The sequence below is a fragment of the Euprymna scolopes genome, chromosome 11 (assembly GCF_053919585.1).
Source record: "Euprymna scolopes isolate OS-2025 chromosome 11, ASM5391958v1, whole genome shotgun sequence".
Classification (NCBI taxonomy): Eukaryota; Metazoa; Mollusca; class Cephalopoda; order Sepiida; family Sepiolidae; genus Euprymna; species Euprymna scolopes.
This window is the reverse complement of record NC_136492.1, coordinates 55,899,810-55,924,005: the sequence shown is the minus strand read 5'-3', so window position 1 is coordinate 55,924,005 and position 24,196 is coordinate 55,899,810. Positions and strand designations below refer to the sequence as shown.

The 24,196-nt window shown below is 33.0% G+C and overlaps 1 protein-coding gene and 1 long non-coding RNA gene across 3 annotated transcripts in view; one reads left to right on the top strand and one right to left on the bottom strand.

Annotated features, from left to right (window-relative positions):
* The window catches only part of LOC145287862 (uncharacterized), a 67,218-nt gene extending 54,517 nt beyond the window's left edge, over positions 1–12,701 (bottom strand). The window contains exon 1 of the long non-coding RNA XR_013869219.1: positions 12,593–12,701. This is a non-coding gene — a long non-coding RNA (uncharacterized LOC145287862). The remainder of the gene's footprint in view (positions 1–12,592) is intronic.
* Positions 1–24,196, top strand: part of LOC145287859 (phospholipid scramblase 2-like) — a 70,830-nt gene that overhangs the window by 6,813 nt on the left and 39,821 nt on the right. For both annotated transcript variants that reach the window (XR_013869208.1, XM_080135743.1), the window contains exon 2: positions 22,419–22,490. Coding sequence is in view for 1 of the 2 variants with exons in the window: in XM_080135743.1 (XP_079991869.1) it covers positions 22,419–22,490 (72 nt within the window). In the remaining variant the exon portion in view is untranslated. The remainder of the gene's footprint in view (positions 1–22,418; positions 22,491–24,196) is intronic.

Here is a 24,196-nt window from a genome sequence, read left to right as displayed (position 1 = left end):
CTAATATGAAAAAATTTGACACCAATTGTAACTGGGGGAAAAAACTCAAAAATCTTGACAATCATTAAATTCCCCTTGTTTTCTTTGCTTGAATGAAAAACTCTTCATGTAGTTTAAGGATAGGGATAAACTCTTAAATAAAAAAAAAACAAGAGGCATCAGTTAATTGTAGGCATTATAAATCACACCTCCTAAGCCACTTACTCCTCCCTCCTTAAGTTCTTATCTAACAAATTCTTATACTTTTTATGCTTATATCCTACAGTAATGCTCCTATTTACTAAAATATTCACGAAATATTATATTTACTATATCTATAACTGCACCATCGTTATCATCGCTGCTTCAGGACATCATTTCATAAAGTATACTTATTACTCCTACATAATTTTTTTTATATACTTCAAATCTTTATCCATTTCTAATATTTAAATGATGTTCAATTTAAATATTAGTACTTTACATATTCATGTATATTATACTTTTATTTGATTTTGCTTTAGATTTTTATTTGTTTCCTCTATTTTTTAATGATGTTTATTTTTAATATCGATACTTTACAAAATTCAACTTATATATGTGTTGTGTTAATGATTTTTGGAAGTTAGAAACTTTATCACATTAGGCATATTTTAACTCAAATTTTTTTAAAAAATTGTAAAAAATTCATCTTCGACTTTAACTTTTTGTTTTGATTGAAATTGATGAGGTTTTTTTCTATAAAACAACAAAAAAATAACAACTAAGCGTTTTAACCATAATTTATAATTTCCCAACTTTAATCTTTGGCTATTTTTAATCCTTAATACTTACCAGGTCTATTAAATATTTAAATAATAATATGTACCTTAATATAACAAACTTAAATATATATTAACTCTGTCATTTTTTATATAATTTGTTTAAAGTAAGTTAGAATTTTTTTTTTAAATATATTGTAAAATCAACTAATTATCATCGTTATTACCATCTTTATTAATTTGTTTTATTTATAATTTTAATTCATTCATCTTTATTAATTTATTTTATTTATAATTTTAATTTATTCACGTGTAAAATTTTATGGGGAAGACAATAGAAGTAGTTCCAAATCTCTATGTACTTCCCTAAGGTAGCATTATAACTATAACTTCAAATATGTATATCTGCTTCAGTTGCAATTGAAACTATATGTGACACTAATTCAGAAAATTTTCTAAAATTTTAGTTTCTTTCAACTTTACAGGGTGAAAAGAAGGTGGGGGATGGGAGACCACTTAAGTTTATTGTAGTTTATCTTTCTTATGGTCTTTTCTTGGTCTTACCCGATTCCAGGACAAGAATTTATTTAATCTGATGAGGCATCAAGCTAAGTTCTGTTACTTGTGATAACATCATTAAGTGTAGATGTAGCAGTCATAAAGACTTATTTTCTTTCACAGAGAAATGTCCCTGCGAGGCAATTTGGCTACACACTGACCAATCAGCTTACAAGGTGCTCTGAGTCCATCTGTTCTTGAAGAGCCATTTCAGCCACTTTGGGACAAGGTCAGTCAGCAGAGAGAACCTAGCATCGAAGAAAGGCATCCCTTCTCTCTATGCTGTCCATGTCTGCTAAATATTCAAGCACTGACTATATTTGCCTGAAGATAATTGCTAACAACCTTCAACAACTCCAAAAAATAGTATGGAATTGGGAAAAATATTGAAATCATCCCATCACTAATTATATATATATATATATATGTATATATATATATATATATATATATATATAAATGTAACTCTTGATTCGTTCGCAATTAATAGTCTAAAGAACCACTGGACTGATGGCTTCCACGTTTTGGTATAATATGTTTACTATACCCATGTGTGTATTTATATATTTCTTTTTAATTATAACATTATACTTAATTTTTCTATGATAAATAGGTGGTTTTCTTTGTACCGATAGGCCATTTATTTTATTTAGGGACAATTATTTATTACCGCTTCCCGTCACGTGACCAGTGTTTCCAATTTAGCGGTTTTCCTGCTAGATCTGGAGATTTCGTTTGCAATCTAGCAGGGAATTCTAGAAAATCTGGAGATATTTGGCACCCACACACCTGCAATTTTAGATTAAAAAATAAAGAAAAGCGCTTGAAAATACTTTAAAACATAAAATAAACTCATTCATGTAAGTAAAAAAAAAGTAGCATTTATTGCCTTTGGTAACAATTATTTATTGATTATTTGTTTTGTTTTTCACCTTTTCTTTCGGCTAACCATTCTTAAATCTTGCTATAAAATCGATTTTTCCAAGTAAATTTTAGGTGGGAGGGGGGGGGTCATTCCAACCTCCGAAGTTTAGTTTAAAATACGATCTAAGCAACCCCGCTTAATTTAGAAGTATTTAGTCGAAAATTGTAAAAAGCAAAAAACAACAGCAAAAAGAAAAAACTTATACCAATACAGTAGAATTTAATTATCTACCAACCCAAATACTTTTAACATGCTAAAACAAAGTTTGTTTTTTTATTTTTCTAATTTCAAAATATGTTGCACCATTATTGTGATGTTTAATTTGCAATATATTTCAATTTAACTTTTATTATAAAAAATTTGAGTTTATGATTTGTTTCTTGCAAAAAAAAAAAAATACCCTCTCTGAAAAAACAAGTATAACTAGCTGATAAAATATGTAAGCCTTCTGGGAAGCTAACCGCTTCAATATAATTCCAGAAACATATAGTGAGAAAACACGGAACATTTTATATATTTAATATGCTATATTTATAATTTTTTTATGGTAGGAAGTTAAAATATGGAGTTTTTTTTGGGGGGGGGGGGAATTAGCAATTTTTGAAAATTTCAGACGATAAAAGTTAAAAATCTAGCGATTTTCTGGAGATTTCTTTCTCCTGATCTCGCGGGGTTTTTTAAATCTCAGTTACCAGCACTGCATGTGATATCACTAAAAGGATAATGTAAACAGAATGTGTTTACAATATCGGTAAATTTTCAATTGGTTTAATCACATGATTATTGATACTGTAACCATGTGATTGAAATTTAATTTAAATTAACCACACGTGGTCGCTTTCCTATCAAATATTCATCGAAAAATGGTAGGTACAGACAAAATGAATGCCGACGCTCAAAGTGTATAAACATTTTGACACCTCCCTTTACTTAAAAATTCACCAAAAAATCAGGAAATTAACCAATTTTAATAAAAATTTCAGTATTTATCAAATAATGATCGCAGAATATAATGAACTAATGATTTTTACTTAACTCTTAGTGAAAATGTTTTATTTTGTTTAAACAAAAAATACCTTTACTAAAGTTATGATTTTCAGTAGTAAATAAAAAACGCAAGAATTTATTTTTGCTTTTTTTATATAAATAAAGCATCGTAATTTGTAACAATAAAAAATAATTTTTACAGGAACATTACGAAAAAAGCCCCTAAAGTCCATATTAATGAATTCGATATAACTCAAAGAAAAATGAATTTCTCACATACTATTCAGGAAATTAAAGATTCAATTAGATTCCTATTTCAGCCACCTAAATTATTTAGGGTGAAAGGAGTTTAGGAATTTATAGCCAAACCTAAATATTTTTTTTTTTGTTTAAAAAAAATAGCATTAATACAATAAGTTAGGTAAAATTTGCATAGAATGCTCTGCTTTACAGTTTTTGTAAAAATGGAACAGAAATTTGAATTTCGTCCCCTTTTAAATTCGGTACATTTTTACATTACGTCCAACTCATCGTTCACATTCAATACGTCAACTTTTATAGCTTTTCGGGTATATTGACAAGGTTAGGGGTGTCTATTCCGAAAGCCATTTTTAACATGGGTAGATTGGAGTGTTTATTCGTTGTAAACGTACCCGACAACCTATAAATGTCGACATTTCCAATGTGAATGGTAAACTGGACTTATGTAAAAAATAACAAAAAGATATACCAAACTGACTTTTTCGTTTAAAAATGGAATTATTTCCTTTTCGTTATTAGATTTTTTTTTTTTTTAAATATTTTGTGTTTTATATACATAAAGTACAATTGTTGAATGTTACTGTTTTGATTATATTCGTTTGGGGGGGCACAATTAAAAAATTAAGAAAGATTAAAACGGAGCGAAATTTAAGTTTCCGTTCCATTTTTACAACAACCATAAAACAGCGCATTCTCAGCAAGTTTTATCGTAATTTATAAACATAATGTTGAAACACTAAATCAACATTTTATTTATTTTTTTGCATAATTAATGATCGGAAGTATTTTTCTGTTTATTTTCTGAACATCTGTTAAAAAAAAATAATTTATACATTCTCTTGAAAAAAGAATCAAACTTTTCTCTACTTTCACCTAACTATTTAGAGTGTTCATGTAAAGCATTCATTTGTTCTTTTTATAATAAAAATTCCGTTTTCAAAGAGAAACGTTTACTGCCAAATTTCTTTTAAAAAAAAAAAAAAGTGTAAGTTTTCCTGAAAAAAAAAACTTTCACCTAACAATTTATGGTAAAAAATTATTATTTTTTGGGGGGTGGGGGGAGGAATAACTTTTATTGATTGAAAAAATTGCAAAAAATAATAAAAGTAAATAAACGAACAAAATGCAATTTTTCTTGAGGAATGTGTTCCATTTTAACAAACTCAGCCACAGCAACGCGTGGTCGAGTACAGCTAGTATGTATATATATATATATATGTATATATATATATATATATATATATATATATATGTGTGTGTGTGTGTGTGATTTATGCGGTAAAATGACTTTATCTGGAACCAGTCTAGCTAGCCACAAGCGATCACATGGAAATCAGTCTTTCTTTGATGGGGAAAACACTGCAGAGCACAGATGTTCTATTTGCTCTATGATTTGCAATTTAAGTGGAGGTCTGAAGCGTTATATGAAGGTCCACAGTAAAGCAGTACTGGTTGGCGTCCCTCAATCTCAACTAAAGTGTGACCTCTGCAATAGACTGTGTAAGAGCAGTGCTGGTGTGAAGAGCCACCTTCGATCCCACAAAAGATAGAAAATGCATCTTGATCACATCTCCACATGTATATATGTATGTGCGTATAAATGTATGTATAAAAAATAAATAAATAAAATAATCAAATAAAAACAAATTACAAAACAAATTAAATAAAATAACAAAAACAAGAGAATATTTAAAAAGTATGTGGAAATGGATAAATAATCAACAATAAAGCAAAGGAAAGATGGTCTTCTTCTGTCAAATGACGATCACCATATATATATACATACATACATACATACATACATACATACATACATACATATATATATAATAATTATTCATTTTTACCTACAGACACTAGTGTTTCATGCTTACGCAATCATCAGTGTAAGGTAAAAATTCCTGCCGGAATGAGATTCTGTAACAGAACCCAAAGAACTTTCCATCTTTCCTATTTTCACTTGGACACTGCTCAGCTTTCTTCCACCTATGCCAAGCTGTGTAGGTAATTAAATAAATCCTTTTGTTGTTGTCATAAAAGAGGTTTGGTTTTAATTTTCATGCATAGTTCCCATGACATAGAACTAAAAATATAGGTGTGCATCTCATTTCTGTATAGGTCCACCATTCCTCACATGAACCGATGTGTAGTCATGCTGAGTGGGCCTTACTGGGCTTTTATGCTATCTTGAATATTTGTTCAGAGTTTACCTTTAATGCAAAGTATTCTCATGCCATCGTATCTTTACAAGCCCTTTTTTTTTTTTTAGAAAGACCGAAAATACTCGAGGATAGTGTCTATTCAAACTCTCTTCGCATTTATCAACAATGGCATATTAAGTCAAAACTTGATATTTGCAGAACAGAAATTAAGGCTACATGTTGACAAAAAATATCAAGCAAGATCCTTTTCTTTTTTTTTTCAAACTGACCTCATTTTCATGCCTTTGTAATAACACTAGCGAGGGGTACCCGGCGTTGCCCGGGTGTTTGGAGGTGTGTGTGGAAACTCCGGGGGTGGGGGTGGGGTTAAAAAAAAAGTAAGTATGAGGATCGAACCCGAACCGTTGAGGCAAAGTTGTAAATTAAAGTGTGAAAAAAAAAGTGCGACGTTAACAATTGCCCCACCGTGAGATTCTTATGGAAACACGTTTGAATTTATTTAATTACTTGGAATTGGCCGGTGCCCGTTTTAATGAGTTAATGAGGTCAAGTTTGACTGTGGGATAGTATTTCATTGACTGCTGAACGCTTTTTTTTCCTCCCCAAGATGTTATAGGAAAAAGACTAACCCACATGCGGCAAGTGACAAATGTTGAATATTTATCTTTCCGAAATCGAGCAAATTAAATAGACAGGCGAGCTTCGTTGTTAACTGTGAGATATTACGATTTATATGTGATATAAAATGTTTTAAAAAGTTGTGAACCGACCGACCGACCGCTTCTCTGAAAGACGCCTTTTGTAGACATTCAAAAAAAGCAAACACACACACATACACACATACATGCATACATTTTCGCTTTTATATTTATAGAAAACACTCTTTTGTGATGCCACATTATGGCTTTAAAAAAGTCATATATTCCTCTATCACTCAGTAAATGAATTCCTATTATTTACATATAACCTTCAATCGATCTACAATTGAACTTACAAGTAAACGTTTTGTTTGACCAGAGCAATCGTTCAAAATTAGAATGCAGAATGCCTTAGAATATCACAAACGTAAAAATTGATGGCACACTACAAGCATTGCTGACCTACAAATCAAAAAGGTTTAATATATCAACTTAACAAGCCGATATTTTTTCACATACTTAGATTGCACTTCCCAAAATCTTATATAGTACAACTAGTACAATACCGTCTTAAGATGGGTAAAATTATATCACTGAACAGAACTGTTTTACCCAAATTTTATTTTCCCTTACAAAGATTAAAACCAAGATATAAGCATACTAAACCTTATGTCTAGAATCCTTATCCCAATTTTGATCAAAATCCATTACATGCCTTCGATTCTACAAAATACTTAAAATTTTAAGTTTAAGCTTACGGGGGTCTTAAGAAGAAAAAAAAATTCAGGGAATCTTGCTTAATAGATATCTAATGACTATAGATCAAATTCAGTGCAAATTTGCAATAGTTGAATTTTTAAATGGGAAATTATGTGTATATTATCTCCACCTAAAATCCTTTAAAATATGCCAAAGAAATTTAAATTTGTGGAATATTTATAAATTGATGTCTAATAGCTATTGTTAAAATTCTTCAAAAAGTGAAGGTATCTGAATTTTCACTAAGGGCTTCTATGCCCTTTTTATCCCCTTTGCATAAAACTAAATTGATGTATAGCCCTGATTATGATTCTCCATGCCTAATAGGTGTGTTCCAAAACTTTATATTGATCGGTTAATTAGTTCAGCAGCGAATTCTTTGCATAGAAATATACAAACATACACACATACCTAACTTTATATAAATAGAAATAAAACGACACATACCAGTTTGTTTGTATTATTTGGATTATTCAAATTACAGTTCTCATCTTGTGTATTATTCTCACAACGTTTTAGCCGATGTAATCTCTGATGTAAATTCAATTCTAAGTGACACTCTTCTCGAGGTTGAAGGTTCAATCCTCAGTGCGAGAAATACTAAGAATATGATTGAAATCAAGTGATTTAGGAGCGATCACGCTTCATATGGCGTTCAAAACAAAATGACGATATAGCAACATCCCGACGGTCACGCATATTGAGTTGGTTGGCCCATTCGCCTATGCTGCCATGTAAACAGCAACAATGATGGCGACCCGATCATAGCCTGAAGACCAGTGATGAAACCACCACCACAAGCGACGACGACCACTATGGCAGGCTCCAGTGGAAAGAGATGCCTTTTGTACTACTGTGACAGCACCGGTTGTGGTTTCAATTAGAGGCTTTGAGCCATTATCGCACAGAGGCAGATTGGCACTGCTGCTTGTTTGAGTGAGCATGCAAACTGTTGCTCTGATCCCATAGTTTCTCTACTAGATTGGATAGCCGTGGCCACAGCTGACATTGCACACATGTCAATCAGTAGGATAAAACTAACCTGTCTCACAAGGAATTGCGAATTACTCAAGACTTTACTTGTCTATAGCTGACGGAACGAAAACACACTACCTCTATGAATAAAATAGAGAGCTTTGTTCGAAACTGCATCCAGATTCCGGTGTTCAACAGAAAGATTCAAAAGTTCAACAGGATAGACTTCATAGACCTGAAGAAGATCAGAGATAACAAACGTTGTGAAAATAACACTGAAGATGAGAACAGTAGTCTGAATAATCCAAATAATCGATCCTCATCTAAAAAATTCAGAAACATAATACCAGTTAATATTTTCTGATAAAAACTGCAGAAAAGAAAACCAACCCCCATAAAATGTGAGATTAAAACCAGATCTACCACATAATTTTGCTATAGGCCAACGCTTAATGGACAAGCCAGTATCATTTTACTTCATCCTTGAACCTCAATGTTTTTGGGTTTATTTACAATGATAACTGTAAACTAGTTTCGTGTCAACAAAAGTATTTTTATTTTTCAACCTGTGTGCTCGTATTTTCTCTAGCGAAACATCTTGACTTCATTTCACATCATATGAAAATTTATGGCAATTTCTGTACTAACGTACACACTGTCAAAAATGATGGAAAAAGAAAGCAAAAATTCCCACCTCACTATTTACCTAGATATATTACTAAAATATTCATATAAAATCATAGAATTAAGTCAGTCACTTAATCTTTCATATATATAAAATATTATTTACGAGGACCTAAAGAAAAACAAAATCAACAGGCATTAACTTTTTATTATAGTATGGAGGATTTCTTTCCGAATTGATTTTAAGCAGCAAGGTAAATCTGAGGTGGTTTTCTGAGATGCTATTTGCTTTCTCCCTTTCCCTCAAAACTTGTAATGGTTTCGTCCAGAGGCTAAAAGAAGCATGTATTTTACCCACTAAGTTTTGTATGATAGGATAAAAGTAAATATATTTATTTATATACATACAAATTCATACACGTTCGTCTTTACAGTAAAACCCTGGGATATGGCATTAAAAATTCGAAACAAAATACAGTACAGTATATAATACACATGTATATTATAAATAACACAGTAAACTGGGGCAAATACCATAACCAGGGGTTGGAAAAACATTGTATTCCACATCGTAACTTAAAAAAGAACAAAAAAAAAAGAACAAAAAAATAAAAACAGGTTCGAGCCTGCCTTCCTACTACCACTTTTTTTTTTTTTTTGCTCAACACACACCTCTAAACGCCCAGGCAACGCCGGGCTGAAATGCTTATATATATATATATATATATATATATATATATATATATATATATATATATATATATATATATATATATATATATATATAATGAAATAAGAATGAGTTATGTTTACCAAAATGATCCAAGATGGCAAAACTAAAGTATGTTATAAATATTAAAGAATTAATATTCATAAAGTAATCTCAACCAGATTAGAAAACCAGAGCATAGAAATATACAAACATACACACATAACTAACATAAAATCAAATAGGAGATAGAGCTTATTATTATTAATCCGCGGATTAAGAATTATCCACTTATTTAGTGTTTCCTTTTTAAAATTAAATATGTTTTTAACTCTTTTTCAAAGTGTTTTTTAACATGTTTTATTAAATATTTGTTCTTATATATATATATATATATATATATATATATAAAAAAGTGAACGTGTCTGTGTCTGTGTGTGCGTGTGTGTCTGTCTGTATGTGTACATTTCCCTACGCAATAACTGTCAATTTTAAGACTACAGACTCGAAATTTGATATACAGGGTACTAAGATTTGGGAAAATCTTTGTGATCGGTTTTCGGCCAGAAATTTGGCGATTAAGGGGTCAAAGTTAAACGATTTGACCTTTGAGAACTCTACCAAACTCCTTCGACAATTTTGGATCTAAACACTTGAATTTCTAGATATAGATTCCTTGGACATGGCTCTAACTTAATAACTTGATTTGAGCCCAAAACAATAAATGTTAAAGGGTCATAATAGGGGTCAAAGTTTAAAAAAATTTACCACTTTTTTTTTTTTTTTTTTTTGCGCAACATAACGCCGGGCTGAAATGCTAGTATATATAAAGTGTGTGTGTGTGTGTACATTTCCCTACACAATAACTCTGTCAATTTTCAGTCTATGGAGATTTGGAAAAATCTTTGTAATCCGTTTTCAGCCAGAAATTTGGCTGTTAAGGGGTCAAATTTCAACGATTTGACCTTTGAGAACTCTACCAAACTCCTCCGTCAATTTTGGGTATAAACAATTGAAATTTTAGATATACCTATATCTAAAATGGACATGGATCTAACTTAATAACTTGATTTGAGCCCAAAACAATAAATGTTAAGGGGTCATAATAGGGGCCAAAGTTTTAAAAAAGTTAACTTCTGCGGTATCTACCAAGTTACTCAGACAATTTCTGATCTAAACATTTGGAATTTTACATAAAGAGTATTCAGAAATAGGGCAAGCTTTTTAATCGGTTTGGGTCAAACATTTAAGCTACCAATATATAAATGTATGCATGTATCTTTGCATGTCTGCCTAAAACTTTCGACAAAGGCGACGGATTTTCACAAGATCAGTATCATTTTGAAGCTCGACCCTTCAAACGACAAATACATAAAAATTGGCTAAAAACATTAATTTCTTCACTCTCAACTGGGCACTTTTCTACAGGGAGGGGTCGCTTTTTTCGCTTTTATTACAATTATGATTCCATATTTATCTCCTTTAGAATCTCCTTCAAAATTTCAAGACTCCATATTGGATTTTTCTGAATATGACCAGTCTTTAATCACTAATTCACATAAACCAGTCAAATGGCATAAAGGTCTACTCCACAAAATCTCCAGCTATATCGTAGCTGGAAATGACTTTTCAATCATTAAATTCTTTCTCTCTGATAGGTTCATAAGAGTAGTGGTTGATGGGCAAAAATCAGAAGCTCACAGCATTAACACTGGAGTCCCTCAGGGGTCCATCCTGGGCTCAACTCTCTTTCTGATCTACATCAATGATCTCCCAAATCACATCCTAAGATCATTCGTAGACATTTATGCTGACGACACTACCATCTATGGCAACACTTCAAAGGCCGTAAACAACCAAGTTCTCTCTAAATCCCTCTTCTTTCTCATCAAGGATTTCTCTCTAAATCCCTTTCCTTTCTCATCAAGAATTTCGTGCTCAAGCACTTGGTTCAATGGGGAAAGAGGTGGCTGGTTAATTTTAATGCATCTAAAGCCAAGCTTCTACCTTTACATCATCAACACTGATTCTCATCTAGTATCAATTGAAATGAATGGCTCTCATCTTTGGGAGGCTCTATGTTTTGACAAGCTTCTGGATCTGACCTTTACTTTTGATCTGAGATGGAACATGTACATCAAATCCGTTGCCAAGGATGCTAGAAAAATATTGGGATCATTCTACCGCTCCAGTAGATATCACTGCTGATGCAATCCTCTACCTGTATAAGAGCCAAGTACGTCCAATAATGGAGTACTGTTGCCACATTTAGGCAGGAGCTGCTAGAAGCACTTTATCCTGTCTTGACAGAGTTCAAAATAGACTTCAGAGCCTAGTGGGGGATGTCCTTTTCTCTTCCCTGCAATCTCTTTCCAATGGAAGAGATGTCGCAAACCTATCTCTGTTTTATCATTATTCACATGGCAAGTGCTCGTCTGGACTTCAATCTATGGTCCCCTCTCGCTTAACTTTCATGAAAAAGACTCGTCTAGCTGAAACCACTATCAAAAATTTCCCCCACTCTTTATCTGCGCCTAAACCTAAACGTATATTCCATGAACAAAGCTTCTTCCTTAGAACTGCACGCCTGTGGAAATCTATTCTGTTTTCCTGCTTTCCAACTGACTACAATATGGTTGTCTTCAAGTCCAATGTGAACAAGTTCTTGATAAGCCACCCCTTTAAGTAATCCAATTCACCAAATTTCCACTACTAACGATTAATACGATATTTTCCCATTGACTTCCGTACACTCATTGAACCTTATCCTCGAATGGCTTCCAAGCCTTGGTAAGTAGTAACTTCTTCGTAAAAAAAAAAAAAAAAAAAATTGTTATAACCAATTCATTTACTGTTATTCTCTTATGTATCAGACATTTTTTATATAGACAACTTAATATTACAATGATATTAAAAACGATTTTTTACAAAACTAAAATAGTGTTATACAAGGGTCGTTCCAAATGTAAAGCCTATTTTTTAACTAAGAAAGTTTAAGAGTAACGAAGACGGGAGTGATACCATTAAAACGAGTGACCTTTTGTGCTCCAGAACTTATTTTTCTACATAGTCACCATCATTTTCAATGCATTTTTGTCAACGATGAACAATGGCTGTGCATGGGCGTTTGGAGCATGCTTTGACATATGAGGGTTGTTTCAAAAGCATAGTGACCTATTTTTTTTTTTTTTTACTCAAAAAGTTAAATAACTATGAAAACGGAAGTGATACCATTAAAATAAAAAACATCTTACGCTTCAGAATGTATTTTTCTTTATAATCACCATCATTTGCCAGAATTGCTTTTGACGCACGTCCATGGCAGCAGTTGATTTCTTAAGAGTCTCAAACCATCAATATCTGCAACAGAGAGATGAAACTTTCAAATAATGAACGCATAAGTTCAGTCATCATTACACATGCAATTTGTAATCCCCTTTGATCCATTTGGATGAAATAAAAAAAAGAGGAGGAATTACTTTTGGAACGATCCTTATATTATTTTTTATTGGATGTATAAAATCATATTTTCTTTCCTTTTTTTTTATCTGAAACTTCCTGTGGCTGCTTTCAGAAAAAAAAAATAATAATCAAAAAAAGATGGGATTCATTTAATAAAAAGATCATATAATATTATTAGGTGTTCTAAAAAAAAAAAAATCTTTCAATTACATTAAGTAGCTTCACGCCTTGCCTGGAGCGATTTCCATAAACAAAAATTAACCTTACGGAATATCGTTTTTGATGATGCGTTCAAACTCCTTTATTTCATAAATGTCTCTTCATCCTGAACAAATGATACATTGTAGTTTATTTGGCCAATAGGATATCTATTTATATCAAACAAAATAGTTTGTATGTTTTTCTTAACAAAATATTTTTCAAATCTTTTTAGTGACTGTATGGTTAGAAAAGAAAAAAAAAGATAGGAGGATATAAAAGCTGGTAAAAATTCCCTGGGGCAGCAGAGAGAAAAGAGTCGTGAACATCTTCTCTTGAAAAGAATTTTGTATTGCTGACGTTCGGATTGTGCGGTGTGACATTGGTGGCGAGAGGCCAGGTGTGGTCGATTGGAAAAAAAGAGGGCAGAAACGTGCTGTTGTCGAGAGAGTGACTCAATCCTTCCCAAACCCCAGAACCGAATCCTGATTATAACCCTAGAGTGGCTCACCTTATAACATTTGGAACTTTTACTATTTTCAACCCATCTAAACTTTAGAAAAAAAATTTATTGTATTCAAGTATTGTTAACAAATTCAAATTATGCCTAGTGTACTACAAAGTTTCCGTATATTAAAAATCTTCTATTGCTTGGTATTTATTTGCTTCCCCACAAAAGCAAAATGTGACACAAGGGCCACTCTGGATGTAGGCAAAAATAAAAATTGCCTTAGTACAGAAGGGTTTCCCCTACAATGACTAAGGACAAATTAACTTAAGTGTAGCATCAGAACAGATACTACACTGTGATTTTAGCCCAAAGCTCTTTTTCAAGAACAATAGCACTCACACAATTTGAGCCCACAGTCTGCACCTATAACCAGTATCCTAAATCACTTTCTCATAGTATGGAAATATATGTCCATATGTAATTAATATAATATATACTAGCAGGGAAACCTGACATTGCTCGGGATTAAATGAGGATCAACAAATGTTCCACACTTCCAATACTTTTATTGTTATCAAAATCGGTGAAATCGCCCATTCATCAATCAAATCAATCGATTGTCTGGTGTACCAGGAGAAACCTCATATGCCTCCTTTCAGTGTCAGTGCAAAATTCATTGTAGTCTACATTGCACTTTATGAACCAACTTTTGATTTTATGAAATTACTAGCTGGATGCTGGGCGTTGCCTGATCATAGAATACGCTTAAACATATTTTAATTTACGCAGATTGCGTATGTATTATTACAGAATCAATCCTCTATTGAATATTATATATTACGAGGAATAATTTGCTCGGTGGACTAATTCACAGAAAAAAATAAATGAAATAAATAATAATGATAATGTAGTTCATCAAATTCCATCTATGTTTGTTTACAATATCACGTCTGCTGATATTTGGGCTTGACGATGAATGTTCTGGAAACTCACTTCTGATCAATGTTTAGTTTTAAAATATACAAATAAAGAAATGATTTGTGGTGATTTTAAATGGTATTTCTTCTTTTATCATAAATTGAATTCATTAATAAGAAAAAATTTAAATAAAATGATGAGATACACCCGGGCTTGAACACGAGATCATTTGATCTGTAGTCAAATACTCTACTACTGAGCTATATCTTCAGATGTCAACAAATCTGGGGGGGGGGATAAGAAAAAATTATTTCTTGAGATTTTATCTCCTTTGCCGGTGCAAACTAAAATAGTCCTCTGTAAAAATTCTTTGTTATCTATAAGAAAGAAAGAAAGACTATTTTTAGGATTGGATTTTTTTCAATACTTATCGGATGAATTTTTGTACAAAACATATCTAAGAACACTGCCAGACATATAAATTACCTTTGTGTGAAATTTGCAAAAGATAGGCTCAGCTGTTTCGGAGCCTATAAGAAAGGAACTCACACACACACACACACACACACACACACACACACACACACACACACACACACACACAAAGTGACTTTTATATAATTTATAGATATGGGTAGAAATGGTCGAATAATAAATCAAAAATGGGGGACATAGTTTAGAAAGCCGATTTATCATAATTTTTTTGTAGGTTTCCGACTACTTTTGATTGTATTTGAAAGATTAAAGACGAAAGTTAATTTCTCAAAGAAAAAAAATATTTGTACACGTAAAAAAAAAAAAAAAAAAAACAGTTATGAAAAATGTTTTCACGGCGAGCTAACTAATTCAACTAAATTTTGAAGTTAAATAAATTCATTGTAATAGAGAGAGAGAGAGACTTTTATATAACTTGAATTAAAATTTAAAACGCAAAAATAAAGTACAACGGTTCAACTGTGCTCTAAAAAGAAACATTCATTTTGAACACACCCTTGTCTTATCAAAAAGCCTACTGTTGATTTTATATACCAGACACTTCCACTTGTGCGGTGATAAAACTTTTCAAATGCACTTTTGATGTAAGAATGTTAAGTTTGGTCAAAATTGCACTGTTCCTTCTTTAATCAGATTTCCTTGATTATTTTCAATACTTATCAACCTATCTAAGAACTAGTGATTGGGCGATTCCAATAATTTTCACAGATTCAGATACAATTAATGATTCTGTACTAAATTCCCACTTCTGATACAATTACCGATTCCAATTCTTTATAAATAATATTGTTATAGTTATTTTGTCTCAATTACCATAAAAACACATGTTAAATGTGCATATATTTTCTCAGATGTAAAAAAAACATACTTTGGGTGATATATAGGTTTTAGTTTTATTGGAATTTTAAATCAATAAATATTATTATTACATTATCATTACGAACAATGGAAGATTTTTTAAAAAAACAAAATCAAATAAAATAGATAATTAAAGGAATCGCTTTTGGCATCGGAAAATATACACGGATTTTTCCGATTCGAATACCCCAAAAGTTCTAACTTTTCTGATTCCCAATTTCGATTCTGATTAATCGTCCCAACACTACTAAGAACACTCCCAGGTATATAAGATACATGTGAGTGAAATTTCATAAAAATCAGCCCAGTTGTTTCGGAGACAATATGGCACAAACACACGCTCAGATATACACACAAAGTGCCTTTTATATATAATAGAGATTATTATATTATACTATATAATATATAATAATATATTATTAGTATTTTGTGAAAAGTCATTATGGAACAGTAAGTTACTTATCTGGTAAAATTTCTATTGGATTTTTTTGAATATCACAAGTTCTATCATACCATCTATATATATATAAGCGAAAATGTGTGTGTGTGTATGTATGTATGTATATTCGCTTTTTGTATATGCCTGCAAAAGGCTTTTTCGTCGGCCTTCTCACTCGGCTCCCTCCTTCTTAAAACTTTTTATATCACGTCTAAATCGTAATATCTACGACTTAAGAATGGGGGTCGCGTGTGTATTTTAATTATTATATAATTTGCCCGACTTTTACCAGCTTGCTGCGTCTTCGAAAAGCGAATGATGGGGCGGGGGGGGGGAACAGTAACTGGTTTACAGCGCAAAACTAGGTCAAATATCACGCCACTTCCTCGCACCTGTATATCTTACTTTATAAACCTTAATTAAACATGCTTATCAATTCCTCTACCCTCGTGGCCGAGATGGTTAGGTTTCTAACTTTTTTCCCTTTCATTTCCACCTTTACGTCAAGGCTTCGGGGTTCAATCCTACCTTCCTACTAAAACTGTTTTTTCTTTTACACCTCCAAACACCCGGCCAAGGTTTTTTTTTAACACACACACCTCCAAACACCCGGGCAACGCCGGGTAACCCCCACTAGTGTATAATATAAATCTCACCTGTCTGTTTAAATGTATGTATGCATGTTTTTATGTTTGCCTGAAACTTTCAACAGAGCACAAGATTGGTATCATTTTGAAGCTCGACCCTTCAGATGACAAATATCGAAAAATTGGCTAAGAACATTAATTCCTTCATCCGCAACAGTGCACTTTTATACAGGAAGGGGTCGCTTTTTCACCAATATTTTTGAAAGTCATCCCCTCTTTTCGATTGACTATCCTGAATCTAAACATTCGTCACTTCCGGCTTGGTGATGGATGCAACAGCAAAGATGTCAGGGGTTTTTTTGGGGGGGGGGGTTCACGGTCTTTTCTTCCTTTGCGGTACGGGTTCAAGCCTGCCTACCACTTTTTTTTAATTTTTTTGCTCAACACACACCTCCAAACACCTGGGCAATGCCGGGCACCCAAGCTAGTTTCCCATAAACTAATCAACAATAGCTAATGGTGGCTAAATGGTTAACGACACACACTCAACACCTGGGTGTGCCAAATTCGAAACCAGTTTGAGCTATAAAAATACTTTCTTCAATTCAACATTTGATCTTGTATCTAACCTCTTGTGGAATAACTTGCTGAATGTAATCTTCTTAAATATCATTTTATAAACTAGTTAACTATAACAGTGGCTGAGTGGTTAACGATGCAGACAAAACCTGGATATGCCAAGTTCTCATTCAGTTTTGTTCCAAAGGTTCATCAAGCCAACACTTGGTCTTGAGTCTAACCTTCTGAAGAGCACTAGATACAAGTAATGTAATCAGATGCACTGCATACAATTCTTACAAATATTCCTTCATGCAGAAGTAACTTTACATTGTGGTTCATTTCGCCAGTTGCTTACTCATGCGTAGCAAACAAAATAGTTTTCAAGCTTATTTGTTGAACTAACAATTTTGCATATTTTTCTTCACAAAATATTTTACACACATTTTACAATGTCTCAATTCATTTTGAACTTATACTATTGCATACTAACTCTTCTGTTAATTCAAATTTAGAAAAATATATAATAAAAGGTTGAAAGTTTTATGCCAGACTTCAACAGTAAATGTAATAGTGGTGACTAATCCACATTAATCCTTAACCATTCATCGAACGGATACCATAATATTTAGTTTGCTGCACCTTCTATAATAAAGGTGTGGAATGTTTTTGACTCCTAATGGGGGTAGGTATTTACTTGCTTCCCCACATAAGCAAAATATGATACAAGGTCAGTTTTTATGTGAGGGGAGGGGAGGGGAAAGGGATGGTATATATAGGGTTGCCCCTACATGGACCAGCAACCAATTGCCACAAGGACAATGGTCTCAAAGTGCAGCATCCGGGAACAGATACTACATTTTGAGCTTAGCCAAAAGGCCGAGTGAGGCGGTATGACACTAATGATTTCGATGATCATTTTTATAACCACCGGTTGTGGTAATCAACCAATGAAAATCTTCCAAAGTTACTATGAAAACTGTCGAATTTTGGATTCAATCAGTTCGCCGTTGGCTATGTCACAAACCGCATTTGATTCTTGGCCGCCATCTTTGTTACTTGCAATTACTTCACTGCACTGATTCTTGTCCGCCATGTTTGTTCAACATAATGTCTCAACACTTAACAGGTCATGCGCCCAGCCATCGTCTTTTCTTTGACGGTCCGGAATCTAAATTTGAATTGTGTCAGGTAAAATTTCTGGGGTATCTAAGGATTCGAAAACTACACAAAGTCATACAATCTCCAATCTCCTAATGACCCCGAATTTCTCGAAAAACACGCAACTGTTTTTGCAGAACTGATTCAATGCTTAGACGATAGAAGTCTGTCTCTGATTATAAGAGGCCTTGGATGATGGACGGAAAGCATTGAACATATTAAGAGAGCATGATTTATCAAAAGGGGAACTGAAAATTATATCACTATACACAGAACTAACGTCTCTGAAACGTAACAAGGATGAAACTATTACCGACTACGTTATAAGGACAGAAACAACCGCCAATGCCTTAAAACTCTCCAGTGAAATAATAAGTGATAGCTTGTTGATATCAATGACCCTCAAGGGACTTCTAGCCGATTTTAAACCATTTACAACTGTTATAACGCAAAAAGACAACCCCATAAATTTCAGTGAATTTAAAGTGGCATTGCGCAGTTACGAAGAGACTAATCGGATGCTCGTGGACAATAATAACTCCAGCAATATTATGAAGTTTAAAAATGATTCTTGGAAACAGACACCACCAAATTACGCACATTACCGCAACGTGTTCCCCAAAAGCAATTTTCCCGAGAAAAAAGAATAAAATTATCTGGTATAATTGTGGACGACCCAACCACAAAAGTTTCCAATGTCGATATAAATGCTCTAAAATGGACTCTGTAAAAAACGTTGAGAACTTTGAGGAAGAACGTACATTTCTATTCACATGTAACTTTGACAATACCACAAACGGTAAAAATCTCCTTGTATCCTGTGGTGCTACAGCACACGTTATCACCAAGGAATCTGATTTTATTAAGTTTGATTCAAACTTTAATCCACAAAGTCATTTTGTCGAACTTGCCGACGGTAGTCAAATAAATGATATAGTCTTGAAAAGAGGCAATGCTAAAGTACCCATAAAAAATAATAAAGGTGAAATCTGTAACTGTATTCTAAAAAATGCTCTGTTCATACCTACATTTAAGCAAGACATATTTTCCGTGCAGGCTGCCATTAAACAAGGCGCGAATATAAAGTTTGGCCAAAACAAGTCAAAATTCATATACCCCAATGGAACTGTACTTGACATTAAAGAAAATGGCCGACTATATTATTTAAAAAGTATGGTTCCCTCAAAAACTGCATGTCATGACTTGGAAACCTGGCATAAAATTCTAGGACACTGCAATACAGCTGATATTAAAAAATTACCAAGTGTAGTCGAAGGCATGAAAATAATACCTCCAGACGATCTCCCAAATTGTGATGTGTGTACGCAGGGGAAAATGACAAAATATATCAACAAAACACCAGACAAAAAGGCCACGAAAATTCTCTCACTTGTGCACTGTGACTTAGCATGTCCGATCAGCCCGATGGGGAGAAATAATCTAAGGTATATTTTGAACTTTACTGATGATTTTTCCGGTTTAATTATAGTTTATTTTCTAAAAAACAAATCCGACACTATCCTCGCCACTACGAAATATTTAGCTGATATTGTCCTGTACGGCTCGGTAAAATGTATTCGCTCAGACAATGGGACTGAATTTACTAGTAAAGACTTTGAACTTCTATTAATTAACCACCGTATTAAACACGAGAAATCTATGCAGTATTCCCTCTTTCATAGCAAAGCTGCGGATGAATTTATGCAGTGTTTCAGGAAGGTTATGTACCGCAGCAAGTGTTTCACTGTGACGAGACGGGCATTTTTTGGAAAAAATGTCACGCAGGACATTCAACACCACTGAGGAGAAATGTTTGCTCGTTCTGGACAATGCTCCCATGCATCTGCTTTGATAGGCTTTTGTTTAAAAGACCTGTAGAAAGTGAAAATGTTGCAAGTTCAGCTAAAAGGGCAAAAGAATGTGAAGAAAAAACTGATGATACTAAAAAGCAAAGCATATAAAAATAAAACAAAAAAAAAACAAAAGAATTAGAGCAGTATAAAACATTTAGTTTATGTTCATTTAAAGTCATCTTTAATTTTAAGAGTAAGTGTGTACATATGGCCAATAGTCTCTCGCGCTCCCTCACTCCTTCCGCAATAATGAATATGTTGCACGTCTACTAAAAGAGCAAAATAAAAGGAAGAAAAGCAAAAACGGATAATGTTAAAAAACAAAAAATACAAAAACAAAAAAACAGAAAAAAAAAATTAGTGCAGTCAAAAAATTTAGTTTAAGTTCTTATTTAAAGTTAACTTGAATTTTAAGTGTAAATACGGACATATTGTAAACAGTCTCTTGCGCTTCCTCACTCTCTCTCTCTCTCTCCCTCATTCCTCCACCACCACGCATTCACATCCGTTAGTTGCCGCTGTCTTCCTCCATTCTAAATGTTCAAATAAACTCGCATTTTATTTCCTTAATATCATCTTATTAATCTTATTACTGTTTTTTTATGTTTAATTACTATTTAAATGTGTTTTTGGTAACCATAAAGATGTGCTTTATAGTTAACTGGCGGGGGGTACCCGGCGTTGCCAGGGTGTTTGGAGGTGTGTGTGTTGTGGGGGTAGATCAAAACAACCCGGTTTAAAAAAAAAAAAAAAGTTTTAGTAGGAAGGTAGGCTTGAACCCCGAAGCATCGCAGCAAAGGTGGAAACGAAATGGAAAACAACCCTGAGACCTAACCATCTCGGCCATAAGGGGAGAGGAAGTGATAAGTGTCTTAAGTTAACGTTTATAAACTGAAATTAACAGGTGCCAGAAAAAGTTAAGTCGCGTGATGTTTGACCTAGTTTCCCTTCGCCCATCATTCGCTTTTCGAAGACACAGTGATTGAAAAAATATCTCGAAAATAGCGTGTAAAAGTCGAGCAAATTAAATATATATGCAACCCCCGTTCTTTAGTCGTAGATATTATGATTTAAACATTGTATAAAAAGTTATAAGGAATAGTAACCCCCCTCCGAGAATCCCAGCAAAAAAAGCCTTTTGCGGACATACACAAAAATGCACACAAACACACATTTTCGCTTTTATATATATAGATATATAGAAGATTAGTGTTAACTTGGATGATTTTGGAAGCCGAGAACTGATTAATTGGTTTTAAGTTATTTCTTATGGGAAAATCCGTTCAAGATATAAAAAATTCTAGATACAAGCTCCATCCGGGAATGAATTACTCTCATATGTAAAAAGGCCCACTGTATTTGTTCCAATTCCTGTTGCCTGTGAATGTTAATTTGAGGAGTTTTAACAATGAGCTTTCGGGTAGAGTGTTATTATTCATGGCAATCAGTTGAGAAGGTTCCTTGTAATTGTTAAAGGAAAGAAGCTTATTCTTAATAGCATTAAATGTTATCCATTTTCATCTCCATTTCACTACAGATGAAAAGTATTAAACTGTTGAGGTTAACTGAAAGCATCATTTTTTTTACGTGCAATTTTGTACTCTATACAATTAACAGAGAATGACCATAATGTTAGCTAAAACACCATACGAAAAGTACACAACTTAACTATTTGACATAAGAGTGATTTGAATATTGATATTGAATTTACTTGCTGCCAAAAGTTCAGCTAAGTCACACAATATCTAAGGTCCTGAAAAATAGGGGCATTAAAGCACTTTGTTCGCCTCTATATAAAAAGTACATTCCTGGTTAAGGAATTGGATCACCATTTAGTTCAGTAATTAAAATCCAACTTAAAGTGGAAATTGTTGTCGGTTTCTTCTTCAAAGAATCTCAAGAATCTAGTAGTCTACCAAAAAGGACCAAGAACACGTCTTCGTTCATCAAGACAGCTGCAGTATTGACTTGGTCTGTTAAGTTTGCTATGGTCTTCTGGTCTGGTGTGTCCGTCTGCTGTTTCTCACTGATCTGTTGCTAGTTTGATGACATTCTTTCTATACAGTTACTTTACGAACCAATTTCTTTTATATTTTTCAGGAGGCTGTGGATCATCAAATACCTACAATGTTTTTGGAAACAATGGGCAGGCTTTATTCCATGTTATCGAATGTATGTAATCAAAATTTATACTTCATTTATCATTCAAACACTGTTTGAATATTTGGTTAAGTGGCAGTTTTAGTCATTTAGAACTGCTTTAAAGCTTCACCGCTCACTCATTTTTCGACCAAATTTCAAGCAATTATTACAGTTTATAGATCACCTTCTCAGTTATATTGTGAAAATTTTTTTTTCAATTTTCGTTCAGTAAAACGAAGGTTATACATTTTTTGGTGTTCCAAATTGTAAAAATATGTAAGGAGGTAAGCGACGTTTATTATGACTGCTTTCCATAGCAACCACGTTGCTTCAGTGACTAGTGTTGCTACTAATTCGAAAAGAGAAGTAACAAGTGAAGCAGAGAATGAAAGCATGAAAGGGAGATAATTGGAGGGGATTTTATTGAAAGCAAATGAGTGCCGTACATTGTTATTACATATGTGTTTATGGGGGCAAAAAAATAAGACTGAAATTAAACAAAGAACAAGTGAATTTATTGGAAGCCTGGAAAAATCATGGATTACAATAGAAAAATGTGAGCATGAAAAGTAATATGGTTAAGCTTAAACATGGAAAAGTAAAGGACTAGTTGTTAAAACTGGAAAAGAAAAGGACAAGATATTCTAGTAAAAAATATAATAAATTTATAACTTAAAATATTGCAGCATTAAGAATTTTTTTTTTAATTCAATTTATAACATTATATAATCAATTCTTAATACTGCAATATGACCAGTTCACATACAGACTAGTAAAAGTCGGCTTTCTGTAAATGATAGTGAGAAAGTCACCCATTTACCGTTCAACAAAAACAACCAATATATATATATATATATATATATATATATATATTCCCAAATTTGCCTTCACTTGTATATATAGTGTCCTGGCAGGCACATTCAGTTTTGCTACTTCGGTTGTCACCTTTGTAGCCTTGCCAGGCCATTAATATATATATATATATATATATATATATATATATATATATATATATATATATATATATATATACATTAGAAAGTAAATAGTTACATTTAGTCATTACAAACAGCCATCTGTTTCAGTTAAGAAACTTCATCAGATGACCCTGAACCATCTAACGCTAAAGAAAAAAGTGAGCTTAAAAAAAACACACACACACACACACACACACACACACACACACACACACAAAAGTTGCAAGCTCTCTAAAAAAGAATGATAAAAAATGGAGAAGTCGTATTTCAACCTATTTGAAAACTCTGTCAAACATTACCACAGTCTTTATCAACAGCTGGATATATAGACAATTTAAATTTGAAGTTATTAAATTAGGGCGTATTTCACCAGAACAATAGATCGTGTTAGTCGATGGGAGGAGGGGGGGTTGATTTAACTGAACATCGAGTTTCCTTAAGCGTGTCTGTTGATAAGCTTATTTTTTTGTGTCAGAAAAAGTTTGCGTAAGTATATTCACTAATTGTCGAGTGTCAGAGAAAATCAGTAAAATTCATCGGTGGGTGTTCACATGGACTGATGACTTAATGTATAAACGTTCTAAGTGTTCAATCCTCAGTATAGGCTATACTAACTACATATTTAAGAAATACTTAAGGCTACTACTCGGTATGACTACCAAAACAAGAGCAAACTACTCCCATGGATTAGATAAAAGTTCAGTTTGAAATTTCATAGAAATCCTTGAGTTCAGCAAAATACACCTCAAGAAGATCGGT